General features: G+C 47.8%; 1 protein-coding gene across 2 annotated transcripts in view; it reads right to left on the reverse strand.

The window, feature by feature from the left end:
- The window catches only part of LOC140409347 (lysyl oxidase homolog 3B-like), a 461,422-nt gene that overhangs the window by 13,903 nt on the left and 432,025 nt on the right, over nucleotides 1-15,494 (reverse strand). For both annotated transcript variants that reach the window (XM_072497763.1, XM_072497764.1), the window contains one exon: nucleotides 7,613-7,724. In XM_072497763.1, coding sequence (XP_072353864.1) covers nucleotides 7,613-7,724 — 112 coding nt within the window. The remainder of the gene's footprint in view (nucleotides 1-7,612; nucleotides 7,725-15,494) is intronic.

Raw genomic sequence — 15,494 nt, forward strand, 5'->3', positions numbered from 1 at the left:
TCCATCTCTAATCTCTATATCAATCCATCTCTGATCCCACTCTATATCAATCCATCTCTAATCTCTATATCAATCCATCTCTAATCTCTCTCTGTATCAATCCATCTCTAATCTCTGTATCAATCCATCTCTAATCTCTCTGTATCAATCCATCTCTAATCTCCATATCAACCCATCTCTAATCTCTATATCAATCCATCTCTAATCTCTATATCAATCCTTCTCTAATCTCTCTCTGTATCAATCCATCTCTAATCTCTATATCAATCCATCTCTAATCTCTATATCAATCCATCTCTAATCTCTATATCAATCCATCTCTAATCTCTATATCAATCCATCTCTAATCTCTATATCAATCCATCTCTAATCTCTATATCAATCCATCTCTAATCTCTCTCTATATCAATCCATCTCTAATCTCTATATCAATCCATCTCTAATCTCTATATCAATCCATCTCTAATCTCTATATCAATCCATCTCTAATCTCTCTCTGTATCAATCCATCTCTAATCTCTCTATATCAATCCATCTCTAATCTCTATATCAATCCATCTCTAATCTCTCTCTGTATCAATCCATCTCTAATCTCTCCCTATATCAATCCATCTCTAATCTCCATATCAATCCATCTCTAATCCCTCTCTGTATCAATCCATCTCTAATCTCTGTATCAATCCATCTCTAATCTCTATATCAATCCATCTCTAATCTCTCTCTGTATCAATCCATCTCTAATCTCTCTCTATATCAATCCATCTCTAATCTCTATATCAATCCATCTCTAATCTCTCTCTGTATCAATCCATCTCTAATCTCTGTATCAATCCATCTCTAATCTCTCCCTATAGCAATCCATCTCTAATCTCCATATCAATCCATCTCTAATCTCTCTCTGTATCAATCCATCTGTAATCTCTGTATCAATCCATCTTGAATCTCTATATCAATCCATCTCTAATCTCTATATCAATCCATCTCTAGTCTCCATATCAATCCATCTCTAATCTCTCTCTGTATCAATCCATCTCTAATCTCTGTATCAATCCATCTCTAATCTCTATATCAATCCATCTCTAATCTCTATATCAATCCATCTCTAATCTCTCTCTATATCAATCCATCTCTAATTTCTCTATATATCAATCCATATCTAATCTCTCTTATCAATCTATATCTAACCTCTCTCTGTATCAATCCATCTCTAATCTCTATATCAATCCATCTCTAATCTCTATATTAATCCATCTCTAATCTCTATATCAATCCATCTCTAATCTCTCTCTATATCAATCCATCTCTAATCTCTATATCAATCCATCTCTAATCTCTATATCAATCCATCTCTAATCTCTCTGTATCAATCCATCTCTAATCTCTATATCAATCCATCTCTAATCTCTATATAAATCCATCTCTAATCTCTACATCAATCCATCTCTAATCTCTATATCAATCCATCTCTGATCCCACTCTATATCAATCCATCTCTAATCTCTATATCAATCCATCTCTAATCTCTCTCTGTATCAATCCATCTCTAATCTCTGTATCAATCCATCTCTAATCTCTCTGTATCAATCCATCTCTAATCTCCATATCAACCCATCTCTAATCTCTATATCAATCCATCTCTAATCTCTATATCAATCCTTCTCTAAACTCTCTCTGTATCAATCCATCTCTAATCTCTATATCAATCCATCTCTAATCTCTATATCAATCCATCTCTAATCTCTATATCAATCCATCTCTAATCTCTATATCAATCCATCTCTAATCTCTATATCAATCCATCTCTAATCTCTCTCTATATCAATCCATCTCTAATCTCTATATCAATCCATCTCTAATCTCTATATCAATCCATCTCTAATCTCTATATCAATCCATCTCTAATCTCTCTCTGTATCAATCCATCTCTAATCTCTCTCTATATCAATCCATCTCTAATCTCTATATCAATCCATCTCTAATCTCTCTCTGTATCAATCCATCTCTAATCTCTGTATCAATCCATCTCTAATCTCTCCCTATATCAATCCATCTCTAATCTCCATATCAATCCATCTCTAATCCCTCTCTGTATCAATCCATCTCTAATCTCTGTATCAATCCATCTCTAATCTCTATATTAATCCATCTCTAATCTCTCTCTGTATCAATCCATCTCTAATCTCTCTCTATATTAATCCATCTCTAATCTCTATATCAATCCATCTCTAATCTCTCTCTGTATCAATCCATCTCTAATCTCTGTATCAATCCAATTCTAATCTCTCCCTATAGCAATCCATCTCTAATCTCCATATCAATCCATCTCTAATCTCTCTCTGTATCAATCCATCTGTAATCTCTGTATCAATCCATCTTGAATCTCTATATCAATCCATCTGTAATCTCTATATCAATCCATATCTAGTCTCCATATCAATCCATCTCTAATCTCTCTCTGTATCAATCCATCTCTAATCTCTGTATCAATCCATCTCTAATCTCTATATCAATCCATCTCTAATCTCTATATCAATCCATCTCTAATCTCTCTCTATATCAATCCATCTCTAATTTCTCTATATATCAATCCATATCTAATCTCTCTTATCAATCTATATCTAACCTCTCTCTGTATCAATCCATCTCTAATCTCTATATCAATCCATCTCTAATCTCTATATTAATCCATCTCTAATCTCTATATCAATCCATCTCTAATCTCTCTCTATATCAATCCATCTCTAATCTCTCTCTGTATCAATCCATCTCTAATCTCTATAGCAATCCATCTCTAATCTCTATATCAATCCATCTCTAATCTCTCTGTATCAATCCATCTCTAATCTCTATATCAATCCATCTCTAATCTCTATATCAACCCATCTCTCTCTATATCAATCCATCTCTAATCTCTCTCTGTATCAATCCATCTCTAATCTCTATATCAATCCATCTCTAATCTCTATATCAATCCATCTCTAATCTCTCTGTATCAATCCATCTCTAATCTCTATATCAATCCATCTCTAATCTCTATATAACTCCATCTCTAATCTCTATATCAATCCATCTCTAATCTCTATATCAATCCATCTCTAATCCCACTCTATATCAATCCATCTCTAATCTCTATATCAATCCATCTCTAATCTCTATATCAATCCATCTCTAATCCCACACATTATCAATCCATCTCTAATCTCTATATCAATCCATCTCTAATCTCTATATCAATCCATCTCTAATCTCTCTCTGTATCAATCCATCTCTAATCTCTCTATCAATCCATCTCTAATCTCTATATCAATCCATCTCTAATCTCTATATCAATCCATGTCTAATCTCTCTGTCTCGGATCGTGTTTTCTGGGTCCTTAAGGGGGTGGGGGAGCAGCCCCAAGTCGTGGTCCACATTGGCACTAACGACATAGGTAGGAAAGGGGACAAGGATGTCAGGCAGGCTTTCAGGGAGCTAGGATGGAAGCTCAGAACTAGAACAAACAGAGTTGTTATCTCTGGGTTGTTGCCCGTGCCACGTGATAGTGAGATGAGGAATTGGGAGAGAGAGCTATTAAACACGTGGCTACAGGGATGGTGCAGGCGGGAGGGATTCAGATTTCTGGATAACTGGGGCTCTTTCTGGGGAAGGTGGGACCTCTACAGACAGGATGGTCTACATCTGAACCTGAGGGGCACAAATATCCTGGGGGGGAGATTTGTTAGTGCTCTTTGGGGGGGTTTAAACTAATGCAGCAGGGGCATGGGAACCTGGATTGTAGTTTTAGGGTAAGGGAGAATGAGAGTATAGAGGTCAGGAGCACAGATTTGACGTCGCAGGAGGGGGCCAGTGTTCAGGTAGGTGGTTTGAAGTGTGTCTATTTCAATGCCAGGAGTATACGAAATAAGGTAGGGGAACTGGCAGCATGGGTTGGTACCTGGGACTTCGATGTTGTGGCCATTTTGGAGACATGGATAGAGCAGGGACAGCAATGGATGTTGCAGGTTCCGGGGTTTAAGTGTTTTAGTCAGCTCAGAGAAGGAGGCAAAAGAGGGGGAGCGTGGCGCTGCTAGTCAAGAGCAGTATTACGGTGGCGGAGAGGATGCTAGATGGGGACTCCTCTTCCGAGGTAGTATGGGCTGAGGTTAGAAACAGGAAAGGAGAGGTCACCCTGTTGGGAGTTTTCTATAGGCCTCCAAATAGTTTGAGGGATGTAGAGGAAAGGATGGCGAGGATGATCCTGGATAAGAGCGAAAGTAAAAGGGTAGTTATTATGGGAGACTTTAACTTTCCAAATATTGACTGGAAAAGATATAGTTCGAGTACATTAGATGGGTCGCTTTTTGTACAGTGTGTGCAGGAGGGTTTCCTGACACAATATGTTGACAGGCCAACAAGAGGCGAGGCCACGTTGGATTTGGTTTTGGGTAATGAACCAGGCCAGGTGTTGGATTTGGAGGTAGGAGAGCACTTTGGGGACAGTGACCACAATTCGGTGACGTTTACGTTAATGATGGAAAGGGATAAGTATACACCGCAGGGCAAGAGTTATAGCTGGGGGAAGGGCGATTATGCCATTAGACGTGACTTGGGGGGGATAAGGTGGAGAAGTAGGCTGCAAGTGTTGGGCACACTGGATAAGTGGAGCTTGTTCAAGGATCAGCTACTGCGTGTTCTTGATAAGTATGTACCGGTCAGGCAGGGAGGAAGGCATAGAGCGAGGGAACCGTGGTTTACCAAAGAAGTGGAATCTCTTGTTAAGAAGAAGAAGTAGGCCTATGTGAAGATGAGGTGTGAAGTTTCAGTTGGAGCGATGGATAGTTACAAGGTAGCGAGGAAGGATCTAAAGAGAGAGCTAAGACGAGCAAGGAGGGGACATGAGAAGTATTTGGCATGTAGGATCAAGGAAAACCCAAAACATTTCTATAGGTATGTCAGGAATAAGCGAATGACTAGGGAAAGAGTAGGACCAGTCAAGGACAGGGATGGGAAGTTGTGCGTGGAGTCTGAAGAGATAGGAGAGATACTAAATGAATATTTTTCGTCAGTATTCACTCTGGAAAAAGATAATGTTGTGGAGGAGAATGCTGAGACCCAGGCTATTAGAATAGATGGCATTGAGGTACGTAGGGAAGAGGTGTTGGCAATTCTGGACAGGCTGAAAATAGATAAGTCCCCGGGGCCTGAAGGGATTTATCCTAGGATTCTCTGGGAAGCCAGGGAAGAGATTGCTGGACCTTTGGCTTTGATTGTTATGTCATCATTGGCTACAGGAATAGTGCCAGAGGACTGGAGGATAGCAAATGTGGTCCCTTTGTTCAAAAAGGGGAGCAGAGACAACCCCGGCAACTATAGACTGGTGAGCCTCACGTCTGTAGTGGGTAAAGTCTTGGAGGGGATTATAAGAGACAAGATTTACCATCATCTAGATAGGAATAATATGATCAGGGATAGTCAGCATGGCTTTGTGAAGGGTAGGTCATGCCTCACAAACCTTATCGAGTTCTTTGAGAAGGTGACTGAACAGGTAGAAGAGGGTAGAGCAGTTGATGTGGTGTATATGGATTTCAGTAAAGCGTTTGATAAGGTTCCCCACGGTAGGCTATTGCAGAAAATACGGAGGCTGGGGATTGAGGGAGATTTAGAGATGTGGATCAGAAATTGGCTAGCTGAAAGAAGACAGAGGGTGGTGGTTGATGGGAAATGTTCAGAATGGAGTTCAGTTACAAGTGGCGTACCACAAGGATCTGTTCTGGGGCCGTTGCTGTTTGTCATTTTTATCAATGACCTAGAGGAGGGCGCAGAAGGGTGGGTGAGTAAATTTGCAGACGATAATAAAGTCGGTGGTGTTGTCGATAGTGTGGAAGGATGTAGCAGGTGACAGAGGGATATAAATAAGCTGCAGAGCTGGGCTGCGAGGTGGCAAATGGAGTTTAATGTAGAGAAGTGTGAGGTGATTCACTTTGGAAGGAATAACAGGAATGCGGAATATTTGGCTAATGGTAAAGTTCTTGGAAGTGTGGATGAGCAGAGGGATCTAGGTGTCCATGTACATAGATCCCTGAAAGTTGCCACCCAGGTTGATAGGGTTGTGAAGAAGGCCTATGGAGTGTTGGCCTTTATTGGTAGAGGGATTGAGTTCCGGAGTCAGGAGGTCATGTTGCAGCTGTACAAAACTCTGGTACGGCCGTATTTGGAGTATTGCGTACAGTTCTGGTCACCGCATTATAGGAAGGACGTGGAGGCTTTTGAGCGGGTGCAGAGGAGATTTACCAGGATGTTGCCTGGTATGGAGGGATAATCTTATGAGGAAAGGCTGATAGACTTGAGGTTGTTTTCGTTGGAGAGAAGAAGGTTAAGAGGAGACTTAATAGAGGCATACAAAATGATCAGGGGGCTAGATAGGGTGGACAGTGAGAGCCTTCTCCCGCGGATGGAAATGGCTGGCACGAGGGGACATAGCTTTAAACTGAGGGGTAATAGATATAGGACAGAGGTCAGAGGTAGGTTCTTTACGCAAAGAGTAGTGAGGCCGTGGAATGCCCTACCTGCAACAGTAGTGAACTCGCCAACATTGAGGGCATTTAAAGTTTATTGGATAAGCATATGGATGATAATGGCATAGTGTAGGTTAGATGGCTTTTGTTTCGGTGCAACATCGTGGGCCGAAGGGCCTGTACTGCGCTGTATTGTTCTATGTTCTATGTTCTCTCTATATCAATCCATATCTAATCTCTCTATCAATCCATCTCTAATCTCTCTGTATCAATCCATCTCTAATCTCTCTGTATCAATCCATCTCTAATCTCTGTATCAATCCATCTCTAATCTCTATATCAATCCATCTCTAATCTCTCTGTATCAATCCATCTCTAATCTCTGTATCAATCCATCTCTAATCTCTCTCTATATCAATCCATCTCTAACCTCTCTTTCTTCACTATTCTTATCATTGACTCTATCGTGGTCTCAATCATCCCCAGCAATGGATGTCACCCCTTTCTAGGGAAGGCAGTTCTAGCCTGTCCACCCTTTCCTGGTGGGTGTAAACTCTCAGGTCTAACAAATCAATTTTGCACCGTCTCCAGTGCCTCTATGTCCTGTTTCTAATTCAGGGACTTGGATTACCCTCGATATTCTGAGTGGCTCTTCGCTCTGGTCATCTGCATAGTCAAATCCATTGCCTGCAAATGAAGAGTTGAGTTAAAGTCTCCGTAGTCCCAGGTGACCACTTGCTGCTTTCCCCTTCGAGGGGTCGAGCTGACTGGTGGTGATTTAAGCTGAGGATCACCACGCCTCGGGCGAGGACAGGGTTGAGAAGGCGGGGCCTTCATCAACATGAAGACATGATCCGGACCATTTCAGCACAGATAGTCACAATTGTGGAGTAGGATTTTGAAAATCCCAGCATGAGATGATGGGACAACTGCAGGGGATGGCTTCATCCCCGTGTGCTGTCTGGGATTGGTGAAATTCAGCATATTAGCATGAGCTAGAAAGGGATGAGCTGCTGAAGATCCCACCTTGTTAACAGAAGCTGTGTTTGGCCAATCAGATTAAATTTTGAATGGAATCAGAAGGCCAATAGCAGACACGATTGGAGAGAGGTGGTTACCTATGTGACAATTGTGCATCCAAATTCGATGTCCATCGTATTTACAGTTACACTTCATGGCGTTGTTGGTGAAGTCACTCTCAGATACTTCATGATTCGGGTTAATCACAACCTGTCACCCAAACAAAAGCATTAGTGTCCATTCCACTGTCCCAGAGCGTGGACAGTGTGTGACCCACTGTCCCAGAGTGTGAAACGACAGTGTGTGACCCAATGTCCCAGAGTGTGGACAGTGTGTGACCCAGTGTCCCAGAGTGTGAAAGGACAGTGCGTGACCCACTGTCCCAGAGTGTGAAAGGACAGTGCGTGACCCACTGTCCCAGAGTGTGGACAGTGTGTGACCCAGTATCCCAGAGTGTGGACAGTGTGTGACCCAGTGTCCCAGAGTGTGAAAGGACAGTGCGTGACCCACTGTCCCAGAGTGTGAAAGGACAGTGTGGGGCCCACTGTCCCAGAGTGTGAAAGGACAGTGTGTGTCCCACTGTCCCAGAGTGTGAAAGGACAGTGTGTGACCCAGTGTCCCAGAGTGTGAAAGGACAGTGTGTGACCCACTGTCCCAGAGTGTGGACAGTGTGTGACCCAGTGTCCCAGAGTATGGACAGTGTGTGACCCAGTGTCCCAGAGTGTGAAAGGACAGTGCGTGACCCACTGTCCCAGAGTGTGAAAGGACAGTGTGGGGCCCACTGTCCCAGAGTGTGGACAGTGTGTGACCCGCTGTCCCAGAGTGTGAAAGGACAGTGCGTGACCCACTGTCCCAGAGTGTGGACAGTGTGTGACCCGCTGTCCCAGAGTGTGAAAGGTCAGTGTGTGACCCACTGACCCAGAGTGAGAAAGGACAGTGTGTGACCCACTGTCCCAGAGTGTGAAAGGACAGTGTGTGACCCACTGTCCCAGAGTGTGAAAGGACAGTGTGTGACCCACTGTCCCAGAGTGTGAAAGGACACTGTGTGACCCACTGTCCCAGAGTGTGGACAGTGTGTGACCCACTGACCCAGAGTGAGAAAGGACAGAGTGTGACCCACTGTCCCAGAGTGTGAAAGGACAGTGTGTGACCCACTGTCCCAGAGTGTGAAAGGACAGTGTGTGACCCAATGTCCCAGAGTGTGAAAGGATAGTGTGTGACCCACTGTCCCAGAGTGTGAAAGGACAGTGTGTGACCCACTGTCCCAGAGTGTGAAAGGACAGTGTGCGACCCACTGTCCCAGAGTGTGAAAGGACAGTGTGTGACCCACTGTCCCAGAGTGTGAAAGGACAGTGTGTGGCCCACTTTCCCAGAGTGTGAAAGGACAGTGTGTGACCCACTGTCCCAGAGTGTGAAAGGACAGTGTGCGACCCACTGTCCCAGAGTGTGAAAGGACAGTGTGTGACCCAGTGTCCCAGAGTGTGAAAGGACAGTGTGTAGTGTGAAAGGACAGTGTGTGACCCACTGTCCCAGAGTGTGAAAGGACAGTGTGGGGCCCACTGTCCTAGAGTGTGAAAGGACAATGTGTGACCCAGTGTCCCAGAGTGTGAAAGGACAGTGTGTGACCCACTGTCCCAGAGTGTGAAAGGACAGTGTGTGACCCAGTGTCCCAGAGTGTGAAAGGACAGTGTGTAGTGTGAAAGGACAGTGTGTGACCCACTGTCCCAGAGTGTGAAAGGACAGCGTGTGACCCACTGTCCCAGAGTGTGAAAGGACAGTTTGTGACCCACTGTCCCAGACTGTGAAAGGACAGTGTATGACCCAGTGTCCCAGAGTGTGAAAGGACAGTGTGGGGCCCACTGTCCTAGAGTGTGAAAGGACAGTGTGTGACCCACTGTCCCAGAGTGTGAAAGGACAGTGTGTGACCCAGTGTCCCAGAGTGTGAAAGGACAATGTGTGACCCAGTGTCCCAGAGTGTGAAAGGACAGTGTGTGACCCAGTGTCCCAGAGTGTGAAAGGACAGTGTGTGACCCACTGTCCCAGAGTGTGAAAGGACAGTGTGTGACCCACTGTCCCAGAGTGTGAAAGGACAGTGTGGGGCCCAATGTCCTCGAGTGTGAAAGGACAATGTGTGACCCAGTGTCCCAGAGTGTGAAAGGACAGTGTGTGACCCAGTGTCCCAGAGTGTGAAAGGACAGTGTGTGACCCACTGTCCCAGAGTGTGAACGGACAGTGTGTGACCCACTGTCCCAGAGTGTGAAAGGACAGTGTGTGACCCACTGTCCCAGAGTGTGAAAGGACAGTGCGTGACCCACTGTCCCAGAGTGTGAAAGGACAGTGTGTGACCCACTGTCCCAGAGTGTGAAAGGTCAGTGTGTGACCCACTGTCCCAGAGTGTGAAAGGACAGTGTGTGACCCACTGTCCCAGAGTGTGAAAGGACAATGTGTGACCCAGTGTCCCAGAGTGTGAAAGGACAGTGTGTGACCCACTGTCCCGGAGTGTGAAAGGACAGTGTGTGACCCAGTGTACCAGAGTGTGAAAGGACAGTGTGTGACCCACTGTCCCAGAGTGTGAAAGGACAATGTGTGACCCAGTGTCCCAGAGTGTGAAAGGACAGTGTGTGAACCACTGGCCCGGAGTGTGAAAGGACAGTGTGTGACCCAGTGTCCCAGAGTGTGAAAGGACAGTGTGTGAACCACTGGCCCGGAGTGTGAAAGGACAGTGTGTGACCCACTGTCCCAGAGTATGAAAGGACAGTGTGTGACCCACTGTCCCAGAGTGTGAAAGGACAGTGTGTGACCCACTGTCCCAGAGTGCGAAAGGACAGTGTGTGACCCACTGTCCCAGAGTGTGAAAGGACAGTGTGTGACCCAGTGTCCCAGAGTGTGAAAGGACAGTGTGTGACCCAGTGTCCCAGAGTGTGAAAGGACAGTGTGTGACCCACTGTCCCAGAGTGCGAAAGGACAGTGTGTGACCCACTGTCCCAGAGTGTGAAAGGACAGTGCGTGACCCACTGTCCCAGAGTGTGAAAGGACAGTGTGTGACCCACTGTCCCAGAGTGTGAAAGGTCAGTGTGTGACCCACTGTCCCAGAGTGTGAAAGGACAGTGCATGACCCACTGTCCCAGAGTGTGAAAGGACAGTGTGTGACCCACTGTCCCAGGGTGTGAAAGGACAGTGTGTGACCCACTGTCCCAGAGTGTGAAAGGTCAGTGTGTGACCCACTGTCCCAGAGTGTGAAAGGACAGTGTGTGACCCACTGTCCCAGAGTGTTGACAGTGTGTGACCCACTGTCCCAGAGTGTGAAAGGTCAGTGTGTGACCCACTGTCCCAGAGTGTGGACAGTGTGTGACCCAGTGTCCCAGAGTGTGAAAGGACAGTGTGTGACCCACTGTCCCAGAGTGTGAAAGGACAGTGTGTGACCCACTGGCCCAGAGTGTGAAAGGACAGTGTCCATTCCACTGTCCCAGAGTGTGGACAGTGTGTGGCCCACTGTCCCAGACTGTGAAAGGACAGTGTCCATTCCACTGTCCCAGAGTGTGGACAGTGTGTGGCCCACTGTCCCAGAGTGTGAAAGGACAGTGTGTGACCCACTGTCCCAGAGTGTGAAAGGACAGTGTGTGACCCACTGACCCAGAGTGTGAAAGGACAGTGAGTGACCCACTGTCCCAGAGTGTGAAAGGACAGTGTGTGACCACTGTCCCAGAGTGTGAAAGGACAGTGTGTGACCCACTCTCCCAGAGTGTGAAAGGACAGTGTGTGACCCAGTGTCCCAGAGTGTGAAAGGACAGTGTGTGACCCACTGTCTCAGAGTGTGAAAGGACAGTGTGTGACCCACTGTCCCAGAGTGTGAAAGGACAGTGTGTGACCCACTGTCCCAGAGTGTGAAAGGACAGTGTGTGACCCACTGTCCCAGAGTGTGAAAGGACAGTGTGTGACCCACTGTCCCAGAGTGTGAAAGGACAGTGTGTGACCCACTGACCCAGAGTGTGAAAGGACAGTGAGTGACCCACTGTCCCAGAGTGTGAAAGGACAGTGTGTGACCCACTGTCCCAGAGTGTGAAAGGACAGTGTGTGACCCACTGTCCCAGAGTGTGAAAGGACAGTGTGTGTCCCACTGTCCCAGAGTGTGAAAGGACAGTGTGTGACCCACTGTCCCAGAGTGTGAAAGGACAGTGTGTGACCCACTGTCCCAGAGTGTGAAATGACAGTGTGTGACCCACTGTCCCAGAGTGTGAAAGGACAGTGTGTGACCCACTGTCCCAGAGTGTGAAAGGACAGTGTGTGACCCACTGTCCCAGAGTGTGAAAGGACAGCGTGAGGCCCACTGTCCCAGAGTGTGAAAGGACAGTGTGTGACCCACTCTCCCAGAGTGCGAAAGGACAGTGTGTGACCCACTGTCCCAGAGTGTGAAACGACAGTGTGTGACCCACTGTCCCAGAGTGTGAAAGGACAGTGTGTGACCCACTGTCCCAGAGTGTGAATGGACAGTGTGTGACCCACTGTCCCAGAGTGTGAAAGGACAGTGTGTGACCCACTGTCCCAGAGTGTGAAAGGACAGTGTGTGACCCACTGTCCCAGAGTGTGAAAGGACAGCGTGAGGCCCACTGTCCCAGAGTGTGAAAGGACAGTGTGTGACCCACTCTCCCAGAGTGTGAAAGGAGTGTGTGACCCAGTGTCCCAGAGTGTGAAAGGACAGTGTGTGGCCCACTGTCCCAGAGTGTGAAAGGACAGTGCGTGAACCAGTGTCCCAGACTGTGAAAGGACAGTGCGTGACCCAGTGTCCCAGAGTGTGAAAGGACAGTGTGTGACCCACTGTCCCAGAGTGTGAAAGGACAGTGTGTGACCCACTGTCCCAGAGTGTGAAAGGACAGTGTGAGGCCCACTGTCTCAGAGTGTGAAAGGACAGTGTGTGACCCACTGTCCCAGATTGTGAAAGGACAGTGTGTGACCCACTGTCCCAGAGTGTGAAAGGTCAGTGTGTGAGCCACTGTCCCAGAGTGTGAAAGGACAGTGTGTGGCCCACTGTCCCAGAGTGTGAAAGGACAGTGTGTGATCCACTGTCCCAGATTGTGAAAGGACAGTGTGTGACCCACTGTCCCAGATTGTGAAAGGACAGTGTGTGACCCACTGTCCCAGTGTGTGAAAGGACAGTGTGTGACCCACTGACCCAGAGTCTGAAAGGACAGTGTGTGACCCACTGTCCCAGAGTGTGAAAGGACAGTGCGTGACCCACTGTCCCAGAGTGTGAAAGATCAGTGTGTGACCTACTGTCCCAGAGTGTGAAAGGAAAGTGTGTGACCCAATGTCCCAGAGTGTGAAATGACAGTGCGTGACCCACTGTGCCAGAGTGTGAAAGGACAGTGCGTGACCCACTGTCCCAGAGTGTGAAAGGACAGTGCGTGACCCACTGTCCCAGAGTGTGAAAGGACAGTGTGTGCCCCACTGTCCCAGAGTGTGAAAGGACAGTGCGTGACCCAGTGTCCCAGAGTGTGAAAGGACAGTGTGTGACCCACTGTCCCAGAGTGTGAAAGGACAGTGTGTGACCCACTGTCCCAGAGTGTGAAAGCACAGTGTGAGGCCCACTGTCCCAGAGTGTGAAAGGACAGCGTGTGACCCACTGTCCCAGAGTGTGAAAGGACAGCGTGTGACCCACTGTCCCAGAGTGTGAAAGGACAGTGTGTGACCACTGTCCCAGAGTGTGAAAGCACAGCGTGAGGCCCACTGTCCCAGAGTGTGAAAGGACAGTGTGTGACCCACTCTCCCAGAGTGTGAAAGGAGTGTGTGACCCAGTGTCCCAGAGTGTGAAAGGACAGTGTGTGGCCCACTGTCCCAGAGTGTGAAAGGACAGTGCGTGAACCAGTGTCCCAGACTGTGAAAGGACAGTGCGTGACCCAGTGTCCCAGAGTGTGAAAGGACAGTGTGTGACCCACTGTCCCAGAGTGTGAAAGGACAGTGTGTGACCCACTGTCCCAGAGTGTGAAAGGACAGTGTGAGGCCCACTGTCCCAGAGTGTGAAAGGACAGTGTGTGACCCACTGTCCCAGATTGTGAAAGGACAGTGTGTGACCCACTGTCCCAGAGTGTGAAAGGTCGGTGTGTGAGCCACTGTCCCAGAGTGTGAAAGGACAGTGTGTGGCCCACTGTCCCAGAGTGTGAAAGGACAGTGTGTGATCCACTGTCCCAGATTGTGAAAGGACAGTGTGTGACCCACTGTCCCAGAGAGTGAAAGGACAGTGTGTGACCCACTGTCCCAGAGTGTGAAAGGACAGTGTGTGATCCACTGTCCCAGAGTGTGAAAGGACAGTGTGTGACCCACTGTCCCAGATTGTGAAAGGACAGTGTGTGACCCACTGTCCCAGTGTGTGAAAGGACAGTGTGTGACCCACTGACCCAGAGTCTGAAAGGACAGTGTGTGACCCACTGTCCCAGAGTGTGAAAGGACAGTGCGTGACCCACTGTCCCAGTGTGTGAAAGATCAGTGTGTGACCCACTGTCCCAGAGTGTGAAAGGAAAGTGTGTGACCCAATGTCCCAGAGTGTGAAATGACAGTGCGTGACCCACTGTGCCAGAGTGTGAAAGGACAGTGCGTGACCCACTGTCCCAGAGTGTGAAAGGACAGTGCGTGACCCACTGTCCGAGAGTGTGAAAGGACAGTGTGTGTCCCACTGTCCCAGAGTGTGAAAGGACAGTGCGTGACCCAGTGTCCCAGAGTGTGAAAGGACAGTGTGTGACCCACTGTCCCAGAGTGTGAAAGGACAGTGTGTGACCCACTGTCCCAGAGTGTGAAAGCACAGTGTGAGGCCCACTGTCCCAGAGTGTGAAAGGACAGCGTGTGACCCACTGTCCCAGAGTGTGAAAGGACAGCGTGTGACCCACTGTCCCAGAGTGTGAAAGGACAGCGTGTGACCCACTGTCCCAGAGTGTGAAAGGACAGTGTGTGACCCACTGTCCCAGAGTGTGAAAGGACAGTGTGTGACCCACTGTCCCAGAGTGTGAAAGGACAGTGTGTGACCCACTGTCCCAGAGTGTGAAAGGACAGTGTGTGACCCACTGTCCCAGAGTGTGAAAGGACAGTGTGTGACCCACTGTCCCAGAGTGTGAAAGGACAGTGTGTGACCCACTGTCCCAGAGTGTGAAAGGACAGTGTGTGACCCACTGTCCCAGAGTGTGAAAGGACAGTGTGTGACCCACTCTCCCAGAGTGCGAAAGGACAGTGTGTGACCCACTGTCCCAGAGTGCGAAAGGACAGTGTGTGCCCCACTGTCCCAGAGTGTGAAAGGACAGTGTGTGACCCACTGTCCCAGAGTGTGAAATGACAGTGTGTGACCCACTGTCCCAGAGTGTGAAAGGACAGCGTGTGACCCAGTGCCCCAGAGTGTGAAAGGACAGCGTGTGACCCACTGTCCCAGAGTGTGAAAGGACAGCGTGTGATCCACTGACCCAGAGTGTGAAAGGACAGTGTGTAACCCACTGTCCCAGAGTGTGAAAGGACAGTGTGTGACCCACTGTCCCAGAGTGTGAAAGGACAGTGTGTGACCCACTGTCCCAGAGTGTGAAAGGACAGTGTGTGACCCACTGTCCCAGAGTGTGAAAGGACAGTGTGTGACCCACTGTCCCAGAGTGTGAAAGGACAGTGTGTGTCCCACAGTCCCAGAGTGTGAAAGGACAGCGTGTGACCCAGTGTCCCAGAATGTGAAAGGACAGCGTGTGACCCACTGTCCAAGAGTGTGACCCACTGTCCCAGAGTGTGAAAGGACAGTGTGTGACCCACTGTCCCAGAGTGTGAAAGGACAGTGTGTTACCCCCGCTCCCAGAGTGTGAAAGGACAGTGACCCACTGTCCCAGAGTGTGAAAGGATAGTATGTGACCCCTGTCCCAGAGTGTGTAAAGACAGTGTGTGACCCACTGTCCCAGAGTGTGAAAGGACAGTGTGTGACCCACTGTCCCAGATTGTGAAAGGACAGTGTGTGACCCACTG

The sequence above is a fragment of the Scyliorhinus torazame genome, chromosome 3, assembly GCF_047496885.1.
Source record: "Scyliorhinus torazame isolate Kashiwa2021f chromosome 3, sScyTor2.1, whole genome shotgun sequence".
In the NCBI taxonomy this organism is placed as follows: Eukaryota; Metazoa; Chordata; class Chondrichthyes; order Carcharhiniformes; family Scyliorhinidae; genus Scyliorhinus; species Scyliorhinus torazame.